Source organism: Strongylocentrotus purpuratus, unplaced genomic scaffold, assembly GCF_000002235.5.
Source record: "Strongylocentrotus purpuratus isolate Spur 01 unplaced genomic scaffold, Spur_5.0 spur5_scaffold_20, whole genome shotgun sequence".
Taxonomy (NCBI): Eukaryota; Metazoa; Echinodermata; class Echinoidea; order Camarodonta; family Strongylocentrotidae; genus Strongylocentrotus; species Strongylocentrotus purpuratus.
The window spans coordinates 17,181,651-17,207,459 of NW_022145606.1; the positions used below are offsets into that span (position 1 = coordinate 17,181,651).

Consider the following 25,809-nt stretch of genomic DNA (forward strand, 5'->3'; position numbering starts at 1 on the left):
ATAAACACCAACTCGGCCCTTTCCCCCTTCCCCTTAAAGGTACTATGTCCCATTTGCAGGCCAAAAAAATGAAAAAGTTAAATTCCAACTGCATTTGAAAGATAATACTAATTTAGAACTTCTCTAAAAAAGGTGGGGCTTGAAAATGTCTTCAAGTGGGAAAATAACGACTATTAGTTGTCAAATCGACTTTAGGGCTATAGAGCCCAAAAGTAATAGTCTTCATTTTTAGACAATTGTACCGAATGGTCATACGTTTTATGCTGCGCAAAGATTTAATCAGTTTAATCTTGGCCATCACAAGAAGTGGATTATTGATGTAGACAAATGCTCATGTACCCTTTACAACTCTTTTCATATATGTTATTACCAAAGAAGAAAAAAGCCAGTCAGTCACTCAATAGTCTCTGACAGTGAAGTGTAGCAAGTAAACGGGTTTCCTTGCATAATTTGAATATAAGGACACTGCTAACGTTTAAATTTCACAGATAGTACATACATGACATATTCGTAATTCCTGCAAAGTTCTACAGAATTTGAGGTTGGCTGCAAAAGGGACATAGTACCTTTAACACTCTTCATTTCCAGTCATATTTTGTTCCCTTCTATGGTAAACCAAGTCTCTTTAGAATAGTACTACAATAAATCATTATTATTATTGTTATTATATTGGTTTGGTTGTTTGTTTGTAAATGTGTATTTCTATTGTACTTTGTTTTTCTGTCTTGCTTTCTTGTATTGCCTCTTATTGGTTTTGGAAAGCATATTTCCAGATTTGTGGACAAGAATAAATAAATGATGATTGATCAATGAATCCAAAGGGTTCTTGCTATAGCCCTGTTTACTGGCGACTCACAAATATGGGTCTTACTCGAACTAGGATGTCTCTACCGGGACCTGGGGGGTGTTTCACAAAGATCCTTAGTTGATCTTAACTCCATGTTGGACTTAAAAATTATGGAGAGCCATTTGTAGCCTTAAAATTTAATATATTCAAAAGCAAAAGTTATTCTAGACTTTTTATAAATTGCACATTAAGAACATGAAATCTCCTTGATATTAGAAAATATGAATGATTTGAATCAACATTTTATGCCTTTTAAAATAACTTTTACGAAATATTTTCATAGATGCTAACGGCTTCCCATGACTTTTAAGTCCAACTTAGAGTTAAGTTCGACTTAGAATCTTTGTGAAACACCCCCCCCCCCCTGATCTCATATGTCCCGGTAAACCCCAGTGCTTTCTTCGTTAAACAAATATATATATATATATATATATATATATATATTATCTTCTTGTTACGTATAAAATGTGATAACCAAAAAGTGAGAAGACTAAGAACTTTTCTTATTTTGTTTTGCTTAAATTTGTTATTCATTTCAAAGAAGAAAAAAAAAAAGCAAAAAAAAAAAGCAGAAATTACAATAATCTGAAGGAAAACAATGCCGCAGTTTCCCGAGGCATATTTGAGGGAGCCGTTATTGAAATCGAAATGAAGTGTATGTACTATTAGTAAATAGTGATATCCATTGAAAAAAGATGCTATATAATATTGGATTTTATACATCTACCTTGATTATAAATAACATGAATACTGAAAATGAAACTTCAAAGAAAAGCAGAACCATGATATTTGTTTAACACCAAGAATTAAGTTTATTGCACATTGCCAAAAAAGTTTTATAATGGTACATTTCAAGTAATTTATGACTGTCTTGTTTTACAGTAGAACATGTGTTAGAGCCTTTCAATTCTAGATAGATGTGATCATCTTTCCAACTATTTGAGTTGAACATTTCTGCCGCTCTTCACTATGGCAAATAACCAAGATTAATGCTGTTTAAATTTGTTGTGACGGCAAACAGAACGGGTGGCACGTAATAGAGATAGCTGACACAGTGGACAAGGTTGCTGGTTCTATACAAGTTTGTGCTAAACAATGGCGTGGTGATCACACCAGCGCTAAACACTGAATTTGCCCCAGTCTAGTCCGATGCTTGAATGAATGAGTTCGAAGTTTTATAGAAGTGACAAGAGTATTGCCTCAAAATATTGATGATTTTATGAGCAGCATACTTTTTAACCATAATGCTATCAATGTTTCCGATCAAGATCATGTTAATGCCTTTAATATAAACACATTATTCCTTTGCTTCTCGTCGGTAATAAATGATTTTTATTTAAATTACTGAATTGGTTGAGATTTTAATTTCGGAGCAACAACTCCAATGGAATGTGCACATTCCGGACCAGCCAAAGATATGTGCAGATTCCATGCGAGAACTGTTGCTCTATCCAATTAACTTAAAAGCTCTTGAGTTATTTTTATTTTTTCTTGTTTAGGGATGGCATCAAGTACCATCTTATCATTGCGTGACATTTGAATCAATGGAAATACTTCAATCATGTAAAGGAAGGAAAACGTAATGGATGTCAATTATATACATGATTAAGCATTGACATAATTAAGTATATGACATAAATATCATAAAATAGAGGTTGAAGATTTTTCCACCAATTAACACATTATAATGACTGTGTGCTTATAGATATATACAACAGATTCAAATTCCTTCGAATAGAAGGTTTGTTGAAAAAGAAAAAGGAAATTTCCCCCACATTCAGTTCAATTTTAAAAACGGATGTCAGTAAAGATTGCTTTGAATGTTAAGTTTATCTCAGACACAATGTTAACCAGATTGAATCTATAGTTTACAGTTTAATAGTGTGTATATTGCACAATAATTGGACAGAGTTCCAATAGAAAATGGTAATGCTGATAACTATACAACGTTCACAGACCTCCTCAGCGAATCTTCAAATAACATGAAGTGCTTGGATGCCAACGTAATTGATTCTTTGTCTAGAAAGTATAATTGAAGTTTACAGCATTAATACCTTAAACTACATAGCGACAGTAAAGTATACTTTAGTGTGATAGTTTTCTTCAAAATGGCGGCAGGTGAACCAAAACGTAATGACAGATATTTGAAGATCTTTGTATTATCATTCCAATATAAACACTATGCCCTTTTGCGAACAGAGATGTCAATTTATGTGTCTAGTTTGAGGAGAGTCACTTCCGTTTGTATATATATATATATATATCTATATATATATATATATATATATATATAAGGTGACGAGAGTTCATAGGTCACAGGTCAATTGTGGACAGCTTTTCCCCGCTCCTGCGTTGAGGTTGAAAAGGGCCATTTCCATATAGGCGTCAAAGGTGAGAAGAGTTTAAAGGTCATAGAAAAGAGTCGGGTCTGCACACCAAAGTAAGTCAAGTGTTTCAAATGTCAGCTGGAAAAAAAAAGAAAAAAGGAAAAGAAAAGGCAAACACTTTGGTTAGAATAGAGTAGGATACTGAATGTAATAAATATTTGTGAGCTATCCATTACTATTTTTCTTTATTTAAGTGAACCGGTAACATTGTAAAAGGTTGAACAAAGAAGTGCGTAAGTATTGTACGACATGTTATTTTTATATTCCTTTTACTGTACAGGCCCTCTAACATAACAATTATTAATTATAGGTATTTCTATAGCGCCGTCTATCTAGAAATTCTATTCCGAGGCGCATTAATTATTACCCCGGCTTTAGCCTAGCTGCCATTACAGCGCTCCAGCATTTCAAGGAATAATTCTTGCTAGGTACCCATTTACCTCACCTGGGTCGAGTGGACATTAGTGCCGTATCGGGGATCGAACCACGACCTTTGAATTTCAAGTCAAGTGCTTAAACCACTCGACTACAACACTTCTACAACATGCAAAAAATCCCGAAAACAATTATTGAACCCCAAAGATATTTATGGTTTTCTTAGAAGGCTTAACAGTACATTCCTACCAGATTCAACCTTTTTCCAAACCGTTTTTCAATGAAAAAAAGAATTAAAGCAGGCATTTAATGATCTTGTTCACACTTTAAAGTTTGGAATGGTATATAGATGAAATGCAGTGCTATGTGACGATTTACATTAACCTAATATTAATTTTATGTGAAGTATAATAATATAGTTCGAAGAATTTAGGAATCGATCAGATAATTGTTTCCAATTGTTATCAGTGATAGTGGTCTGTTTTCATTAAATTTTCAGATTATCATTGATTGTACATCTATCACTGAAGTCACTACCTTAGTACCACTTTTTCTTATCTGAACAATGTTACCAAATCCCTTAAATGATAGAACAATCTTTGATTGTACGTCTATCACTGAAGTCACTACCTTAGTACCAGTTTCTCTCCTCTGAACAATGTTACCAAATCCCTTAAATGATAGAACAATCTTTGATTGTACATCTAGCACTGAGGTCACTACCTAAGTACCACTTTCTCTTATCTGAACAATGTTACCAAATCACTGAAATGATAGAACAATCTTTGAATGTATATCTAGCACTGAAGTCACTACCTAAGTACCACTTTCTCTTATCTGAACAATGTTACCAAATCACTGAAATGATAGAACAACGTAAAGGCAATGCACATTATAAGAGCAGTGGTATCACAAAAGGCCAGTTTGTAAATACAATATGCGCATGAGCACATAAAGGTCATTTGTCCAAAATTTTAAACCAAGCGATTCGAATACTGGATACGTGCTCATGAAAGATTGAAATGTATGTACTTATTATTCATTAAAGACCGTCAATACTACTTGACCAGAAGGAATTAGACTGCGAGGTCACTAACAGGTGGCTATCTCATTAACTCAGCTTTCAACTAACATAAGAAAAAGAGGATCATGGGGGACCAACAGGCACCGATTGGGGAAATTTTCTATATAAAGGGAGCAAGTAGCTACAAGTAGGACAGTGGAGCTTTAAGAACCGACAGTACATGTTTTTGTACACAGGTGCATAGAGTTGGACTTCTCTATGGACGTGTAAAAGATCTTTGTACATTTTGGGTCACTTTTACTATGTGCTAACTGTTAGCAAGGCATAATATAAAGGAAGTAGGGTAGTCCACATGGCAGGATTAAATGTTCAGTAATCACAAAGTACATGCAGGTTCGGATAATATTGGCCGCCTGTTTGTGTAGTTTATTCCTGACTATGTGCATTCATTTTTTAAAAATATAAATAATGCTATTTTTATTTTTTAGAGCCAAACTGTGCTAAGGTATACCTTTTATACATGTCTATTAAAAAAGCGACGTGCTCTGTACATGCTAAAATATTTTCCCATTATTTCTTAAGCTACATTTAAACACTTTAACGCTTTGTTTCTCATCACATTTGCAAGACATTCCTGTCGGATACTGCAGTGCTTTTAGGGAGCAAATACAAGGGTTTTAACACCCAACACTGTAAAATCGGTAAAAGATAAATAACTAAATAAAAATGAAAGTACCTAAAAGTGTTCTATATGAGACAATATATGTATATGCTTTGGAACAGATGATTATACAAATGAAAACAAAACTACCTAATATTGCTCCCTGCTTTCGGGTCGGGAAACATGGTTAAACAGGTGAAAATGAAAGTACCTATTGTGCTCCCTGAGGGACGCTACTTCTTTAGTGGCAAAGAGCATACAGCACGTAGCTTCTCGTAGCAGCATCCCATGGCAATTCCATCGGAATTCAGAAGGCAGCAGTCTCTCTCTGCGTTATTTCCACTGACCTGACTAGAGAATCCGATGCTAAGTAAACAATGAGAATTGAGAAGACATGTATTTAAAAACTCGTAAGTACAGATTTTGATTTGGGATTATTTCCTACTTTTTCATTAACGTACACTGCAATACACATAAGAGTACTATGATGTTTATTTCTAATTGGTCTATTTTTTATTTTTTATTTCAACAATAATCTGGTCACTAAATTAACTGTTGCGTTAAACAGAGTCATGGCATGGATTAAGGAAAGTCGTCTTGTTCTTAACACTGAAAAAACTTGTGTCATGTTAATAGGCTCTCCTGCTAATCTCAAAAAATTGAATCTTTCACCATTTCATTAAACGGCAATTTGATCAAAAGAGTTCAATTCACCAAATGCTTAGGACTTTTGATAGATGAAGAATTGTAATGGTCTAAACAAATCGAAAACGTAAGTAAACTTACCCAGAAAAACAATAGCATGATAAAGAGAGCAAAGAGTTTTTTGCCTCAAAAATCCTTAAAGTTACTTTATAACAGTCTAGTGTTGCCACGATTAGATTACTGCTCTGTTGTATGGTCGAACCGATTTCATTCTCATACAACTAAGCTGCAAAAAATTCAAAAGAGGGCCGCAAGAATAATATTGAACAAGACATATGACACACCGTCGGCTGATTTGTTCACAAGTCTTAAATGGATGACACTAGACAAGCGGTTTGAGTTAAGTCGCGTTATGATGATATATAAATGCGTTCATAACTTAGCACTTTCTTACCTTCAGGTAGGCTTAATCAATCCTAATGATGTACATGAGCATCGTACAAGGCAAATAGACAGTGGATGTTTACGTGTGCCTAGATTTCACACTGATTGTTATAAGTGTAGCCCAATTGTTTCTTCCATATTTGAATGGAATAAGCTAGATAATTCATTGAGAACGGCTTCCTCTGTCAATTCATTTAAGAGATTGTTTAAACAAAGTTGTAATTTGTGAATGGCTCAGCCGTACATACACTACGTGCATGTTCTGTAATATTTACATGACGTATTCACATAATTGCGACTTAATTAATATTTTCCTATTGACATTACTGTTTACTAGGTTGATGATTATGTTTATTTTGCAAAACGAGTATTATTTTTGTAACTGTTCTGTATAAATGTTATAAACGATGTAAATATGTTCATTCAGGGCCCCATGGAAGACCACTACTTGTTGGCGAATGGGCTACCCTGTCAAAATATCAGAAATAAATAAATAAATAAAAAATAAAATAGTGCTTAGTACGGGAATGACGTGTAGGAAATCAGCCGCAGGAAAATTATTGCTGAGCTTGTGTTATTCAACCCCAGATGCAAGTGCACGTAGGCGTGTCACAAATATTACTACTTCTACTATCAATACTAATACTACTCGTACTACAACTACTACTATTACTATTCGTACTACTACTACTACTACTACACTGTCGCTCATATAGTTGGAATATTTTTGTTTTACCCCAATTTACGGAATTATTCTAAAAATAATTTATTCCTAATAGATTTAGATAATAGTATACATTCTCAGATTTTATTGAATAATTATTTGCCAATGTGTGTTTTGCGTGACTGCTAAAGCATGTGTATGCTACTATGCTTATCAACTAGGGGACCTACGCCCTTAAGTCATAAATGACAAAAATGAGGATTAATGCCCCACAAAAGGGCACTAAAATAGCACATCGACACGGTTTTGATCCTGGGGCCTCACAGTTACGAGGATATTGCTTTGTCACTGAACCATGACTGTACGCAGCGGGGTCTAGGGTAGGGGGCAGTTTCCATTAATGAAAAAACCCAAAGAAAATGCAATACATTTTAAATAATCTATTGCATGTTACCCCGGTCCCCAACATAAACAAATCCTCTGGACGGTCATGCATTATGGCTCAAGGCATGGGCACACAGAGGATTTTGTTATGTTGGGGACCGGGGTAAAATATATAGTATAGCAAAGCGCAAATCAGGCATCGATTGCAACGTCCCTACCTCCTTCACACACACACACACACACACACACACACACACACACACACACACACACACGGACACTCTCGCGTTCATGTACAGGCTCATTGCATGGCATAGGCCTATATAAATTATGGTTGTCTTTTCTGAACTGAATTGCCATTTTGGGTCATTAGCATTTTGACATGATATAATGTAGTACAGAAGTTGTTTATAAATTGTTCATTTTCACAAAGAGGGATTATTATTAAGCAAACATCTCTTTAATCAATTTTTTCATGATACGTTGCTGCCTGAAGCATGTGAAATGCATGCCGATATCTTTCGAATCCATATCCAATTAAATAAAAAACAAAGCTTTACCTTTGTCAATACGTTTCCTTTCTAAATTCCTAATTCAGCATCAACAATATGTTTCTCTGGCCTTGTGACTTTTAAGATGAATTAGAAATTTAAAAAGGAAACCTTTTTTGTTGCACCTGCACGGGGTGGTAATCACCTCGAACGTTCTTGCAGGTAAGGGGGTAGTATTTTCTTGAGGAGAATACAAGGCGGCCTCGTCGCAAGTCCATCGTAAGAAGGACGTGTGAATCGCAGGAGTTGGCCTACAACCCGACCGCAGCTGCGGACCTGCACTTGCAAAAAGACCCGCGGCGAGTTGTGACCGTTTTACATAAATACTCACTCCTTTAGGAATGGTGTTTGGATCTTCTTTTCCTCGACCTGGTCATGACAGCCAATCCAGGAACCTTCGCTCACAAACGTACTGCCTATGCCAAGGAGTCCAAGGAGTTGGCTACGGGTGCTCGCGTCCCGGAATACCAATAAGCTTGCTCCTTCCTTGCGGCATTTCTGTCGGGTACATATTGAGCATCGGTTAAATATTCATCCACTTTTATCAATACTATTAACTTCTATCAACATTACGTACATGCTACAAATATATATATATATATATTAAAAGCTAATAGTTATATTTCTTATTGGCGGTATATTTCTTTGTAATAATGCTTTTTTGTTATGACACCTTGTATTATATATTTTATCAATATTTTTTTCGGGTTGCAAACGTGTAAGAGTTTTTAAATATTTCTTTTCTCAGATATGTATTCTTTTTTAAATGAATGTAAATCTTAATTTTGTTGTTGATTGATGTATATTCCATAATGATTTTAAATTCATCATGAAATGACCAAAAATTTGAGAAACTTGTCTAAACTCTTGGGGCATTGCAACCTCAACTACATTCTCGATGGACAGTCACCTTAGACGTATCTATGTATTTCACGTATTTGCAGGGTTCGTAGCTTATGAACCCTTGGTCATAATCTCTGGAGTTAAAACTAGCAAGGGAAGGCTTTTACCCTACATTCATTAACGCTTATATTATAACGGGAGCTCTTTGTCTGTGCACCTCAAATTTGACTTGAAATTATTCAGGATTTTCTTTTATATTCATGTATAATGCTGAATTTGATACAATTCAACATTTTATAAAGACTTAAAGTGTGGCAAAGGTTCTGTCATTATTTAAGTAAGAACAATTTTATTTTCACAAGAAAAGGCGGCGTGACCATTCTAACATTCCAAAAAGACAGGTTCCTTTGTCAGACCACTCGTTATTTCGAGCGCAATTGTCACGTAAATTTCGAGGATTTTAGATGAAAATGTCTTCAATTATAATTTTCACGATAGACTTTAATGTTTTTTTCACGGATACTTAAAGCTTCAATAGAAATTAAAAACTTTCGTTCGGTACCTAGTTTTGTCTTCTTCTTGATCTTCTACTATATTTACGTGTGGCGCACACAAATTACCTGCTTCGAAGACACGGACACTTTAGCTATTTTATATCATTAATTACTTCAACAGAAACTAAGTCTCGTTCAGATATGGCACTGCAAAGCCGCTGCAGTTTTTGTTAATGATGACGTAAGGTGGAATTCATTTCGTATTTTTGTATCGAATTATATCACAGAGCTCAGTTAACACGCGCAGGACTTGCTTTACTGACTGTATAATAGGGCCCGACAGTGCCTTAACAGGACGTCACATTGCCTTAAAAGGAGGTCACATTGCCTTAAAAGGATGTCACATTGCCTTAAAAGGACGTCACATTGCCTTAAAAGGACGTGACATTGCCTTAAAAGGACGTCACATTGCCTAAAAAGACGTCGCATTACCTTAAAAGGACGTCACATTGCCTTAAAAGGATGTCACACATAGAGGTCCACGTTCTCGTCGCGTAAATCTAAAAGTTCCTATCATCTCACCTTCTCACTGGCTTCCCAGGTATCGGGTGTCTGGAGTAGACGGACACAGGTATCACCGCTTTTTTTCACCAGTTTTCGTTAATGATGACGTAAGGTGGAATTCATTTCGTATTTTTGTATCGAATTATATCACAGAGCTCAGTTAACACGCGCAGGACTTGCTTTACTGACTGTATAATAGGGCCCGACAGTGCCTTAAAAGGACGTCACATTGCCTTAAAAGGACGTCACATTGCCTTAAAAGGATGTCACATTGCCTTAAAAGGACGTGACATTGCCTTAAAAGGACGTCACATTGCCTTAAAAGGACGTCACATTGCCTTAAAAGGACGTGACATTGCCTTAAAAGGACGTCACATTGCCTTAAAAGGACGTCACATTGCCTAAAAAGACGTCGCATTACCTTAAAAGGACGTCACATTGCCTTAAAAGGACGTCACATTGCCTTAAAAGGATGTCACATTGCCTTAAAAGGACGTGACATTGCCTTAAAAGGACGTCACATTGCCTTAAAAGGACGTCACATTGCCTTAAAAGGACGTGACATTGCCTTAAAAGGACGTCACATTGCCTAAAAAGACGTCGCATTACCTTAAAAGGACGTCACATTGCCTTAAAAGGATGTCACACATAGAGGTCCACGTTCTCGTCGCGTAAATCTAAAAGTTCCTATCATCTCACCTTCTCACTGGCTTCCCAGGTATCGGGTGTCTGGAGTAGACGGACACAGGTATCACCGCTCTGTATGTAATGTTGTGGGCATCCTGGGAGGCAGCAAGATAGAGGGAAATATGTTATCATTTATCCAGTATTATATTTTGTGTTTGTTTATTTTGTGTCATCTAATTATGTTCGTTCTTTCCTTATTAATTCATTTAATTCTTTTACATGATTATTCAGAGGGGTGTGTTAATTACTTCAAAACTGATCCACCACAAAGACATGATTAGATAAAAGCTTACATATAAACTATCGAAAGGTCTATGCCTGAATTGAAGAATTCAGAGAAAAATCAGAAAATATTCGAAATGACAGGACAGAATATGATTGTTACATTATTATAAACACAACAGAAATACACAAATGATAATAATGTATGTCAATCAGCATGTTACCACAATATTTTAAGATATGAAGGTCAACATTCTATTTCAAGAGACCTCTAAATCTGAGAATTAAATAAAAGTTAGAGAAAAGAGAAGAACGATGGTAATAATGCAAACGCTACAATCAAACAGATGTTATAAAAGAGATGTTATACGTCACAAATGTGAAAATTTGTAGATTTTTTGGTACAAATAATATGACTGTTGCTAACTATTCTTTTAAGTTCTGAAGTCAAACTCGCTTATTTGCTTACGATTCAGTTCACATACTGCAGGAAGTTTATCGTGGCAACACTCTTTTCCCCATCCGCCAGACCCTATGTTCACACATCGATCACTGTCTGAAGATCTGCCAGGAAGTTTAGAGAAAGTCGACCTGGAATAGAAGAAGAAAAAAAATCATTCAGCTTAGCTACGTCAGGTCACATCAGGCCATGTTAATTCATTCAGTTCAGCCTCAGTTCAGTCAGTTCAGCCTCAGTTCAGTCAGTTCAGCCTCAGTTCAGTCAGTCCAACCTCAGTTCAGTCAGTTCAGTTGAGGTCAGTATAGGCTCATTTGAGGTACATGTATATTTAAAAGGTTAAGGTCAGTTCAGGGCAGTGCAGGTCAGTTTAAATTTAGTAGGTTGAGGTCAATTGAGGTCACTTTTGTTCACATAAATTCAGTCATTCCCGGTCAGTTCAGTACAGTCATAATTTCTTTTCACTTTTATTCAGTTCTGTACAGCAAACATAAAATGTGCATGAAAGTTTTGAGTACAGACTTACTTACAAGATTTTTATTACAAGGTTATACGATGTAATGTATATAAAGAGCATAAGTTCCTAAGTGGGAAGACCTGATAAAGGCTACGCTTGTACTTTGATCCTCAGAATACCCCCACATACAAGTAAGGTTGATCGTAGACCTAAGCCTAAGGTCAAACAACCCTAAATCCACGCCAAGGGCTTAAACGTGATCCCACCTCTGATCCCAACCCCAAAGGTTGATCGTAGACCTAAGCCTAAGGTCAAACAACCCTTAATCCACGCCAAGGGCTTAAACGTGATCCCTCCTCTGATCCCAACCCCAAAGGTTGATCGTAGACCTAAGCCTAAGGTCAAACAACCCTTAATCCACGCCAAGGGCTTAAACGTGATCCCACCCCTGATCCCAACCCCAAAGGTTGATCGTAGACCTAAGCCTAAGGTCAAACAACCCTTAATCCACGCCAAGGGCTTAAACGTGATCCCACCCCTGATCCCAACCCCAAAGGTTGATCGTAGACCTAAGCCTAAGGTCAAACAACCCTTAATCCACGCCAAGGGCTTAAACGTGATCCCACCTCTGATCCCAACCCCAAAGGTTGATCGTAGACCTAAGCCTAAGGTCAAAAAACCCTTAATCCACGCCAAGGGCTTAAACGTGATCCTACCCCTGATCCCAACCCCAAACCTCACCCCAGGCATTTTCTTTATTATGTCACTTACCATGCCCCCTATTCCTTTAACTCTGAACCTAATGCGCTCGAATGGTTAAAGGGAAACAAAAACCTTCATACTAAGTTACTTTTATTGTTAAGTTCAAGATATTTGAATAAAATCAGTGAAAATTTGAACAAAATCGGGCAAGGAATAAGGAAGTTAAAGCTTTTTTAAATGACTGGTCACTAGAAGGCGATATTCAATTTTATGACATCATCTGTGGACAACTCTCCATGCCTTTTGTACATCCAATTTCATGTTTTTCCTTCTTTCTTATGATAATCTATTCCCTGAAAGCAAGGTATAGAATGCAAAATGATATTCTACTTCACATGTTATGAAGTCGGATCAAGAACACAAATAAATACGAAGAAAACGAAAGAATTGTGAAATTTGATGTACAGAGCTTTTGAAATTTACAGGATTTCTTGCAGATACGCTGATAAACTAACATGAAAGTAATATTTAAGTAACAATTCAATGCAAATAAGTAGCGCAAAGATTTAACATCAGTACATGGTGTGGTGAATTTTTAATTTGCCCTTTTTATAAGATAAGAAGCATTTATAGGTCTCTTGTAAACTCACAAGAAATTTGTACTGGAAGAACACATAAAATGCTTAAACTGGTTACATAATTGAGAGCAATATTACATGAAGGAAAACAATACACAAAGAAGAACAACTAATAATTTACTGTATAACCCAAATTTTCTTTGAGTTGCAATGACATTTTAACAGAGAGAAGGAATGGCATTTAAATTATCTCATTCATATCTTGTTATTCTTATGATAATGATAATTATTATTATTATTATTATTATTATTAACATCATTATCATCAAAAACATCATTATTATTTATTTGTATTACTATTATTATCATCATCATCATTATTATTAATATTATTATTATCCTTTTTATTATCATCATTATTATTATTATTATCATTATTATCATTGTTATCACTATTGTTAAATTATCATTAATATTAATACTAATAACATTACCATTACTTCCATTATTATTATTATCATAACTATTATTGTTATTGTTATTATCATTATTATTGTCATTATCATCTTCATTAGTTTAAATCTTTTATTGTTATCATCACTATAATTCCATTCATTATCATTACTATGATTGTTATTGTTATTATCATTATTATTATTATAATTATCTTATTATTATATTCATCAAATGAGATGGAATCAAATCGAATCATATCAAACTTACGTGAGAAGTTCAGTGGTTTGATAGTTACTACTCGAGATGAGATTGTGTAGGTTAAACCATGCTGGCTTGCCGTTGGCTGGCGATTCAGATTTGTAGAATGCAAGCAGAGCTTCATTTTGTGCTTCGTTCAGAGATGGGGCTAGGCGACCTTTGAGCCTTCTGCATTCCTTCAAATTTAGTGGAAAATGCGTGGTTATTATTATTTATTAACCCTGCAACTACTGCAACTACTACTACTACTACTACTACTACTACTACTACTGCAACTACTACTACTACTACTACTACTACTACTACTACTACTACTACTGCAACTACTGCTACTACTACTGCAACTTATACTACTACTGCAACTACTGCTACTACTACTGCAACTAATACTACTACTGCAACTACTGCTACTACTACTGCAACTACTACTACTACTACTACTACTACTACTACTACTACTGTAACTACTACTACTACTACTACTACCACTACTACTACTACTACTACTACTACTGCAACTAATACTACTACCACTACTACTTCTACTACTACTACTACTACTGCAACTACTACTACTACTACTACTACTACTACTACTACTACTACTACTACTACTGCAACTACTACTACTACTACTACTACTACTACTACTACTACTACTACCGCTACTACTACTACTACTACTACTACTACTACTACTACTACTACTACTACTGCAACTACTACTACCACTACTACTACTACTAATACCACTATTTAAAGGTATTAAAAGGTACTCTTGAACTATACCTCCTCCTCGTTTTAATGATTTGTGGATACTTGAAATTAGTTTAACAAGTGCTGCCTCTGAAGTGGTCCTATGTAAACCTTCATTTGTCCACATTATGGTCTTGTCACAAGAGAAACCATGATTCTAGATTATCGCTGTCAGTAAGATGTCCTTCAAATATGCCTTTCCAGTGGACATGCACAGAGCCATCAAAATGCCTTTACCTAATTTGCCGAACCTTCATCTAGCTGGCTATCATATGGCGAATACTACTACCAAATAAAAGAATAATTTTGATGCACCATGTTATGACTATTAAACCGAAACCAAGTTGGCCAGACTCTGTATATAGATCGCTGTGGTCATGTGCAAACATTTTATTGTTGAGTGAATATTAGAGGTCAAAGGTCAAACTTACATGGCATTGGGCTTCAAAGGAATCCGGATTGGTTATAAACCTCAGGCAACGATCTTGGAAGAAGATGTACCCGCTAACATCACCGCACTCTTATGTCACAAACAAGAGAACAAACAAAGAAATTCAGCATGAATTTACAATTGACAACTTTCTAATGTCATTGCATTTTGCCCCGATCCCCTACATTATGTGGGCATGCCTTGAACCATAATGCATGGGCTTTCTCTAGCTGTTGGGGACCGGGGGAAAGTGCAATGAATTATTGATCATTTATTGCATTTTCTTTGTTTTTTGTATTTGTGGGGGGCGGCGACGTACAGTGAGTGAGCTGAATGAGAAATGACGCTACAAACCTTCAAATACTCTAGATGCAGATATGGGAGGGAGGATATTGACTGAGCTGAATGGGAAATGACGCTACAAACCTTCACATACTCTAGATGCAGATATGGGAGGGAGGAAAGTGACTAAGCTGAATGACACTACAAACCTTCAAATACTCTAGATGCAGATATGGGAGGGAGGAAAGTGACTAAGCTGAATGACGCTACAAACCTTCACATACTCTAGATGCAGATATGGGAGGGAGGAAAGTGACTAAGCTGAATGACGCTACAAACCTTCACATACTCTAGATGCAGATATGGGAGGGAGGAAAGTGACTAAGCTGAATGACGCTACAAACCTTCACATACTCTAGATGCAGATATGGGAGGGAGGAAACATTAAATAGTACGCACTTTGCCCGCTATTCGGGCACAAATCATCAAAATTATCAATTTTAACTTTTCTCCCATAGCTCTTTCCATCTTTTGCATGTCGGCGCCCTATGTCACCCCAACCCCTCTGTCACCCCCTATGTCATCCCCACCCCCCTGTCACCCCACCCCCTATGTAGATACACAATTGAGAACATCCATACCGGGATCGCCGATGGGCCCAGTTTCACAAATAGCAGGATGGCGGGTGTAACAACATTCGTTGGTCCATTTGCCGTTCTGCGCACTTACAGACACACAATCGGGTCCTTGTCCTTTGCCACTTGCTCGTTCTGGCCTCTTGTTCTTAAAGTAAGTGAAGGAAAGCCTGGACAACAAAAATAATACAATGATTACAGAACTCTCTGTAAAAGAAGTTTTTTTTTTTAAACTACCCTGTATGAAGAACAAAAACTAAATAAATAAGTAAATAAATCGATGAACATTTTGTTTAATGAATGCATAAAAAAGTTGTCTGAATAGCTGAATAAATTTAAACATGAATTAGAATACATTTTTTTTTTTTAAATACCTCTCTACAGTATTTTGAATAAAATTAGTCATCTAATTGGTCAAAATTGGAGTCATGATTTTAGTCAGGCTCACAAAGAAACGAACCATGCCCGTTGCCCTGGCGAAAGGGGATAGTCAATTAAAAATATGCCCGTTGCCCCGGGTATAGTTAAATTTGCTGAGATCCCCATTGGTTTACGTGAAAAAAGTTTCTTTATGCGAGCGCGGATACCATACAGTGTGTGTACGATTCCCAAATGATCTTAAAATTCAGGCAACTTTCCATCGAAGATTAACATACAGTGTCTCAGATTATTTGTGATGTTTGAACCAATCTTTACTTAAGAAGAGGATAATAAGGCAAGTATATTTTGTAGACTATATTGTGAATTTGGTATATAAAAGTTAAATAGACTACTGACTCTCGGGGCGTTACATCCTGCTAAGAACCCTTGGCGCACCGAGGGGTGATTGGGGTGGACATTGGGGTGGTGGACATTAATGCACCAAATGTGGTTCTCAAATGAAGTGCCTGAAAATGCGCCTAATGTGGTTCTAAAATTGCAAATGCTTCCTACTCAGGGAGGGGGTTCTGAACGTATCATTTTAAAGAGTAACTAATATAATAATAATAATAATATTTTAAAGTCCACTCCAAATTGTAATTGAATTAAAGCGAAAATGAAAATTCTTTTTGCCAAATTGATCGTGAGCCCGGCAGCCACTGAGCAGCGCCAGATCGACGTTGCTCTATCCCCTATTGTTGAACGCCAAACAAGGTAGCAGCAACTCCCGTCTTTTAACGTCTTTTGGTGTGACGCGGCCGGGGTTCGAACCCACGACGTCCCGGTTGTGAGGCGGACGCTCTACTGACTGAGCCAACACCCCGTCTAATGATACCTTATTCATACCTCTGCGGTCCAAGATGACAATACATTTTTTCTTCTTCAAACATTATTTCACCAAGTTATGTCCGTCCAGTAAGAATTGCTGATTTATGTATATTAACTTTTGTCCATTTTCAATAGAAAAGGTGTCAATGTCAACTCAGACTGAAGATTGGTAATGATATTCCGGTCAATCGAATCACAACATTTGATTTCGACGATATGTCTGGGGACAAAGCCACTGGCGATGACCTCATTTCTTGTCGCCTTCTAAAAATGACGAAATAGGTGATTGCAGAATCGTTGACCGATATCACAAACAAACCTTTGACCACGAGACGTGTACCCAAATGGCTGGAAAGCAGCTCGAGTAATTCTAATTTTTAAAAGCTGGTGATATGTCTGATCAAAGCAATTACCGCCCAATTTATATTTTGTCTGTTGTTAGCAAAATCATAGAGAGGGCTGTACATCACCAACTTTATGAGTTCATTAACGATAATATTATCTTGAATTAATCAATCTGGGTTTCGAGCGAAGTATTCTACAACAGCACTCAGGAAGTTATTTATCTTGGAACATTGAAAACATAAAGATCTCTGATGTCGCTTTTATCGACCTTCGTAAGGCATTTGACACCGTTGATCACAATCTTGTATGAACAAAATTAACTACTATTGGATGTTCTCATGAATGTGTGAAATGGTTTAGATCCTATTTAACACGCCATAAACAGACTGTTCATTTTAATAGTGCTAAATCTAATCAATTAACAGTATTGATGGGCGTATACCACGGGGATCTATATTGGGTCCTTTATTATTTTTCAATCTATGTGAATACTTTACCAAGTTTTATATATGGTGGTAATGGGGATATGTATGCAGACGATTCCACTTTAACCGTAAATGGAAGCAGTGTAGCTTTGCACTGCAAGCATTATTGGTTTGGGATAATCAACTAAACACAAACAAAACATGGTCATGGTGATAGCTCCGCGTGCAAATTTAAACAAAATAACAACCTTCAACGTTTCTATAAATCGAAAGGTACTGATAAGAGTTAGCGTCGTCAACTTTCTTGGTACAATAATTGGTGAAGAATTGAATTGGCCCAAACACGTTGACAAAGTAACAAAAGTAATGCACAGAAACACCATCCTTTCAAAACGAGCTATTAAGGACTGTTTACCAATAACTTCTTTAAAGTTGTTGTATAATGCACTCGTATCGCCTAACTTTGCTTATTGTTACTATGTGTTGTCAAATAGGTATCGGGAACAAACGGATAAACTCAAGAAAGTTCAAAATCGATCTGCTATGATAATTTCAAACAGAAGTTACGAGACTCCATCAAGTGAATTGATTAGCAATCTAAAATGAATGCCAATTGAGAAACGTCTTTAATTTCAGCGTGAAAATATGATGTACATGCAAACATAATTTGGCGCCATCCTATTTACAAGAAAGGTTTATTAAAGTAAGTGACATTCATCGGTATAATACGGGGCACGCAGTTAAAGGTTTTCTTTCTGTGCCAAAGTAGACAACAGAATGTTTTTTAAACATAGCCCCCTCGTTTCTTCAATTATAGCATGGAATCAGTTGGACAGATCATTGAAAATTGCAAGCCTTTAATACATGTCTAAACAGTCTTGCAATATCGATTCCCTTTAAGATAAAATGACAAAAGGAATTTTGTTTAGTGTCTTAACACAAGTTTTACTTTGATTCCTTTTTTTTATTTTTTTATTTTTTTTAGCTTTCTAGCACATTTCTCTTGTAAAAATCAAACGATTGGTTAATGATGCGCTTGCAGAACAACATGATAAAATTTGGTTTTCATATACATCCTCATTGCTAGGAAAATGTCACTTGATGCTTTTTATCAAAATTAAAAAAAGTTAATTGAGATGCTAGCTGTATCTCTTTTTAATGGAAATCCTCTGTCATTATATTTGGTAGGTATAAACATGTGTTCTTTCTTGCATTTCCTAAATCAATGAGGGTGGTCAACCTCAATCTCATTATGCGTATGAAATGGTGCAACAGAGACCTTATATATCATGAGACAATAAGTTGGTGGGCTAAAGATAATTTAAGGTTATCCTGTTGACTTATACAAGACAAGAAGTTGGTGGGCTAAAGATAATTTAAGGTTATCCTGCTGACTTATACAAGACAAGAAGTTGGTGGGCTAAAGATAATTTAAGGTTATCCTGTTGACTTATACAAGACAAGAAGTTGGTGGACTAAAGATAATTTAAGGTTATCCTGCTGACTTATACAAGACAAGAATTTGGTGGGCTAAAGATAATTTAAGGTTATCCTGCTGACTTATACAAGACAAGAAGTTGGTGGGCTAAAGATAATTTAAGGTTATCCTGTTGACTTATACAAGACAAGAAGTTGGTGGGCTAAAGATAATTTAAGGTTATCCTGCTGACTTATACAAGACAAGAAGTTGGTGGGCTAACGATAATTTAAGGTTATCCTGTTGACTTATACAAGACAAGAAGTTGGTGGGCTAAAGATAATTTAAGGTTATCCTGTTGACTTATACAAGACAAGAAGTTGGTGGGCTAAAGATAATTTAAGGTTATCCTGCTGACTTATACAAGACAAGAAGTTGGATGGCTAAAGATAATTTAAGGTTATCCTGCTGACTTATACAAGACAAGAAGTTGGTGGGCTAAAGATAATTTAAGGTTATCCTGTTGACTTATACAAGACAAGAAGTTGGTGGGCTAAAGATAATTTAAGGTTATCCTGCTGACTTATACAAGACAAGAAGTTGGTGGGCTAACGATAATTTAAGGTTATCCTGTTGACTTATACAAGACAAGAAGTTGGTGGGCTAAAGATAATTTAAGGTTATCCTGTTGACTTATACAAGACAAGAAGTTGGTGGGCTAAAGATAATTTAAGGTTATCCTGCTGACTTATACAAGACAAGAAGTTGGATGGCTAAAGATAATTTAAGGTTATCCTGTTGACTTATACAAGACAAGAAGTTGGTGGGCTAAAGATAATTTAAGGTTATCCTGTTGACTTATACAAGACGATTAGTTGGTGGGCTAAAGATAATTTAAGGTTATCCTGTTGACTTATACATAACAATTAGTTGGTGGGCTAAAGATAATTTAAGGTTATCCTGTTGACTTATACAAGACAATTAGTTGGTGGGCTAAAGATAATTTAATGTTATCCTGTTGACTTATACATAACAATTAGTTGGTGGGCTAAAGATAATTTAAGGTTATCCTGCTGACTTATACAAGACAAGAAGTTGGTGGGCTAAAGATAATTTAAGGTTATCCTGTTGACTTATACAAGACAAGAAGTTGGTGGGCTAAAGATAATTTAAGGTTATCCTGCTGACTTATACAAGACAATTAGTTGGTGGGCTAAAGATAATTTAAGGTTATCCTGTTGACTTATACATAACAATTAGTTGGTGGGCTAAAGATAATTTAAGGTTACCCTGTTGACTTATACAAGACAATTAGTTGGTGGGCTAAAGATAATTTAAGGTTATCCTGTTGACTTATACATAACAATTAGTTGGTGGGCTAAAGATAATTTAAGGTTATCCTGCTGACTTATACAAGACAAGAAGTTGGTGGGCTAAAGATAATTTAAGGTTATCCTGTTGACTTATACAAGACAAGAAGTTGGTGGGCTAAAGATAATTTAAGGTTATCATGTTGAGTTATACAAGACAAGAAGTTAGTGGGCTACAAGACAAGAAGTTGGTGGGCTAAACATAATTTAAGGTTATAACAAGGTCCTGTGAAAGCTTAGATACACATGATTCGCTTAAGCATGAATCTGAATTCAACATTTAAAATGATTTAAGAACAAAGTAACACGTGTATAATAATCCTTGACCCATTACAATCAGTGCATCATCCTGCACAAGGGCAATTAGACGGCACTGTTTAAAAACCAGTTTGCTCAGTCACCCGTTGCGAAAAATTATGAATAGGGTAACGTTAGATAGAATACAAGTTACACTGTACATGTTTTACAAACCTGTTTAACTCAAAGTCAGTAAAGACATTGCTGACAACAAGAGATTGGGGTCCAATCCACACGTCGTTTCTGAGGTTCTCTGTGTGATATCTTTGTAGAACTTCGGCTTTGTCTTCGGAGCGAGGTATTGCAAGTTGTCCCTTCTTGGCCTTGCATTTCTAGAAGGTAATGTTTGAATCTGATATTATTACCAAAAACTATATGTGGATAAAAGGGTTAAGCTTATAAAGCGTTTGGGGAGCTGCGAATTATATGTTTACTAGAAGAATGCTGAGGATGCCGTTGACAGATAGAGTGAGTAATGAGCAGAAGAGAGAGATGATATGTAAGAGATGGATTCAGCAAATGAGATTAATGGGATATCCGATACGAAAAGGAGGTTTGGGGAATGCTCAATTTCAATCTCAAATTTTGCCCTGAGCCAATCAAATGCCACGATTTCAGTAGCTACTAAGAGTTATTGATGACAACTTTTATTAAAACAGGGCCCTCACATTGATATCAAGGATGGGGGAAGAGGCGGGTAGTGGAAGGAGTGTAAGTGTAGTCAGCAAAGATGGGGCAATTAGGATCGAGAGAGGAATGAAAGGCCAGGGAATGAAGCTGTTGGCAATGCAAGAAACAAGGAGTTATAACGCAAATAGGTAAAGAGAGATATATCTATATATATATATAGAGAGAGAGATAGACCAATAACTTACAGCGCTCATATATACAACAATTTTAACTCACTAACGGAATTTCTTGCATTTCTAGCTTATGTATGAAATAAATTTGTTCAAAAAGAAAGACATTACCAACAAATAAACAATGAAATAACAACATGCAAACAAACAAAAATAAAATAACTTTTTATCAACAACAACAAAATAAATTAACTTTTTATTAACAATAACAATCAGTCAGAGTATCTTAGTATGACGGAATCACCTCACACACTGAATTGCTTACGCTATTACTATGTTTAATATACAGACAACTAAAAATAAGAGAGCGTTTTTGTATGAATCAATAAAGGTTATTGACTAGATTTCATAAATGTCGAGAAAAGAGCTATGTTTAAACAAGTTCAGATTGTTTCGAATTTACGATTACTCAATCATAGGCTCATTCACATACCACTGAACATTCAACAACCTTTGTGCACGGTAAATTCGATACAAGAATTAGTTGAGCCTCGTACAGACATGACGCGGCAAAACCACGGCGGTTTTGTATGATTACATAACGTGTAATACGTTTCACATTTAGTTTCTGTATCTTATATCACATCAGAGCTCAGTGAATACACGCGGGACCTTTGTTGTGCGCAATTGCCATACATGTACAGAAACCGCGTCATTTTGTAACAAGCCTTTAAGCTGCCCATCACTCTTCCTTTAAGCCCCTTCCACACCGGGCCATGCGTAGAGTTGCGAAGTGTTGCGTACCGACTACGCCGAGCGTACGCTGCCCTACGTGGCCTACGTAACTAAACGCGGCTGGACGCAAAGGGGAACGCGAGATGGACGCACACAATTAAACATGTAAGCAAGAACCTCAGTAAGCGACTTCGTTGAAATAAAACATTGCACGGGACAGTTTGCATCATTCGGGTCGTAATTTGATGCTATTGATATCCATGGCCCTGTCCTATAACAGAGATGCGATTGATTACAAGTGACTTTCAATTCATATCGATCGCAAATCTTTAGTACACACGGTTGACATCAATTTATTGTAATGTATCGCTAATTCTCTTTCGAAGCAGGACCCAGAGCATTCAATTAATATATGCATGTTTATTCAATTTTCATATAACAATTTCTTCGTGTACAGAGCATCATTATTTCTTCTACTTTTGTGTATTTTCTTGAACTCCAAGCGGAAATCTAGCCTTTCTTAAAGTGCATGTTCATAATACATATATTTATATAACACCAAAGACAAGGAAGAAGAAAAGTTTTATCATACAGTTTTCATGTTCCCCTTTCCCGCGTGGTGTGTAAATGAAATATTAAACCAAGCCTCCCCTTTCCCGCGTGGTCTGTAAACGAAATATTAAACCAAGCCTCCCCTTTCCCGCATCGTGTGTAAACGAAACATTAAACCAAGCCTCCCCTTTCCCGCATCGTGTGTAAACGAAACATTAAACCAAGCCTCCCCTTTCCCGCATCGTGTGTAAACGAAACATTAAACCAAGCCTCCCCTTTCCCGCACGTGTGTAAACGAAACATTAAACCAAGCCTCCCCTTTCCCGCATCGTGTGTAAACGAAACATTAAACCAAGCTTCCCCTTTCCCGCACGTGTGTAAACGAAATATTAAACCAAGCCTCCCCTTTCCCGCATCGTGTGTAAACGAAAAAAAAAATTTGGATTTTATTTCATTTCTGCATTTTTTCCACATAAAATATAACTGAATAACAAAGAACATATAAATGTAAGGTATAATACAACATAAATAAACAATAATTTCTTCATGTCAAAATGTTTTTTTTACATAATATATGTACACATAATAACGAAACCTAATATTTCCATAACATATAATCATAAATTTAAAGTATTAACCGAACTATTCTGTTGGAAAAGTGCAGGAGACCGCAATCATAAGCAAAGCTTGACAAGGATGGCGGCCTAAAAAAAAAAAAACAACAAAAAAATATTAAGGTAAACCTTAAAATGAAAAAGTGTTTAAACGACCTTTGTGTATGAGTTGGTGAGGGTGTTGTGCAAATGTATATGTATATATATATATATATGTATTGTGTGTGTGTGTGTACGCGTGTGCGTGCGTGTGTGTGTGTGTGTGCATGTGTACGCGAGCGTGCGTGGTTGTATGTGTTTGTAACGAATATATGAAAGTGCACGTAGCTCTGTGTGGTATAGAGGAGTGGAAACCATTAAACCAAGCCTCCCCTTACCCGCATCGTGTGTAAACGAAACATTAAAGGGATTGTTTAACAATGTTAAATCTGAGATACACGGTCCTACATGTTACCAGTGTCTGTGATATGGTGTAATATTGAAGCCCTAAAAAAATCGCGCTTCAAAATGATCAAGAAGTGCAAAAAAAAGTAAAAATCTTTGAGTGACAGGTTTTACCATACTCGTTTTCCCCAATAGACTAGTGTTATGAAAACCGTTCGGCGAACGGTTTTCGAAATTTGTAATTCCAATCATTAATATATTGATAATCAGACAGGCGATCGGCTTGCAAAAGTCATGGAGTACCTGACTGACCTAAAGGTTTATAATTATCATTGCAGCATGAGCTAAATCAAGGATTATTTCTAAAGGATCTAAGACAAAGTTACCGGATCCCTTTAAACCAAGCCTCCCCTTTCCCGCGTTGGTGTAAACGACTTACCCGTGCCTGTACTTCCCATATGTCGGCCTTGCTTATTATGAGGAAGCAATATTTCCCTTCAAAAAGTTCAAAGCCTCTTGGACATCTGAGGGGAGTTCCTTGGGTTGAACTTCTTTCCGCTATAGGGATGCGCAATAGAAAATAAAATGAAAAGAATATGACTCGTCAATTCTCTCCCCATATTTATAATATCACCAAAGTCAACGAAGGTCCGCGTATTACAACAGTTAGACTTTCTGTAGATAAGTACAAATATTTGGTTTTAAAGGTAGTTTAAGTCCAACTCCTGCGCTTCCTATTACACTGTAGCTAAGGAGCAACTATGAAATATTAGGCTGAATTCTCAGGGATCTGCCCGAATACAGGAATATAAATTGTGTACCATGAAAACACAGAGTAACACAACGAAAGACGGAAAACAAAAACGATAAGAACGCAGAGTAGCATAGCGAAAGACAGAAAGTGAAAAATGGTAAAAGTATATTAACATAGAGTAACATAACGAATGTTAGAAAGGGAAAATGATAGAACGGTATATATAAGGAATATATCAGGGAAGGAAAAAAAGAGAGGATATCAACACAAAGTAACAGAACAAAAGACAGAAAGTAAAAATGATATCAACACAGGGTGGCTTAGCGAAAGACAGAAAGTAAACAAGATAAAAGGATATCAACACAGAGCAACATAGCGAAAGACAGAACGCAAAAATGATAAAAGGATACCAACACAGAGTAACAAAATAAAGAAGTAGAAAGAGACAATGATAGCACGTTATAAATAAAGAATATATCAGGGAAGGAAAAAAGAGAGGATATCAACACAGAGTAACACAACGAAAGACAGAAAGCAAAAACGATAACAACACAGAGTAACATAGCAAAAGACAGAAAGTGAACAAGATAAAAGGATATCAACACAGAGTAGCATAGCGAAAAACAGAAAGCGAAAGTGATAAAAGGATAACAATACAGAACAACTTAACGAAATACAGGAAGAATAATGATAAAAGGGTAACGAAACAGAATAACATAAGGAAAGGTAGAAATCCGAACTTTTGAATTGATAAATACACAGAGTAACATAAAGAAAGGTGGAATTACAAAATAATAACAAGATACCCACAGAGAATAACATATGTGAATGGGACCTTGGCTTTTAACACAATACATACCTTCGCAAGTGGGTGGATCTTTAGACCACTTTCCAGTGGGTGCGTTACCGCTTAGTTCACAGACGGTATTTAGTTCTTCAGAGGTGGCGGTGAAGCCGGGTTTGCAGGAATAGGTATAATCCTGGTTAAGGTTCCTTCGTCCACCAGACACTGGTATTGTATTAGTACCTGCTCCAGGCTTAGCACAAATGATCTCTGTATTGGTT

The 25,809-nt window shown here is 36.3% G+C and overlaps 1 protein-coding gene across 1 annotated transcript in view; it reads right to left on the minus strand.

Moving 5' to 3' along the window:
• Nucleotides 1-1,635: 1,635 nt before the first annotated feature.
• Nucleotides 1,636-25,809, minus strand: part of LOC105438612 — a 28,910-nt gene continuing 4,736 nt past the window's right edge. Inside the window, exons 5-15 of the mRNA XM_030992892.1 lie at nt 25,604-25,798; nt 24,430-24,548; nt 21,080-21,237; nt 15,810-15,973; nt 14,888-14,976; nt 13,710-13,876; nt 11,262-11,383; nt 10,583-10,665; nt 8,314-8,480; nt 5,506-5,660; nt 1,636-3,312 (exon numbers count right to left, since the gene is read on the minus strand). Coding sequence (XP_030848752.1) covers nt 5,528-5,660; nt 8,314-8,480; nt 10,583-10,665; nt 11,262-11,383; nt 13,710-13,876; nt 14,888-14,976; nt 15,810-15,973; nt 21,080-21,237; nt 24,430-24,548; nt 25,604-25,798 — 1,397 coding nt within the window. The 3' untranslated portion in view covers nt 1,636-3,312; nt 5,506-5,527. The remainder of the gene's footprint in view (nt 3,313-5,505; nt 5,661-8,313; nt 8,481-10,582; nt 10,666-11,261; nt 11,384-13,709; nt 13,877-14,887; nt 14,977-15,809; nt 15,974-21,079; nt 21,238-24,429; nt 24,549-25,603; nt 25,799-25,809) is intronic.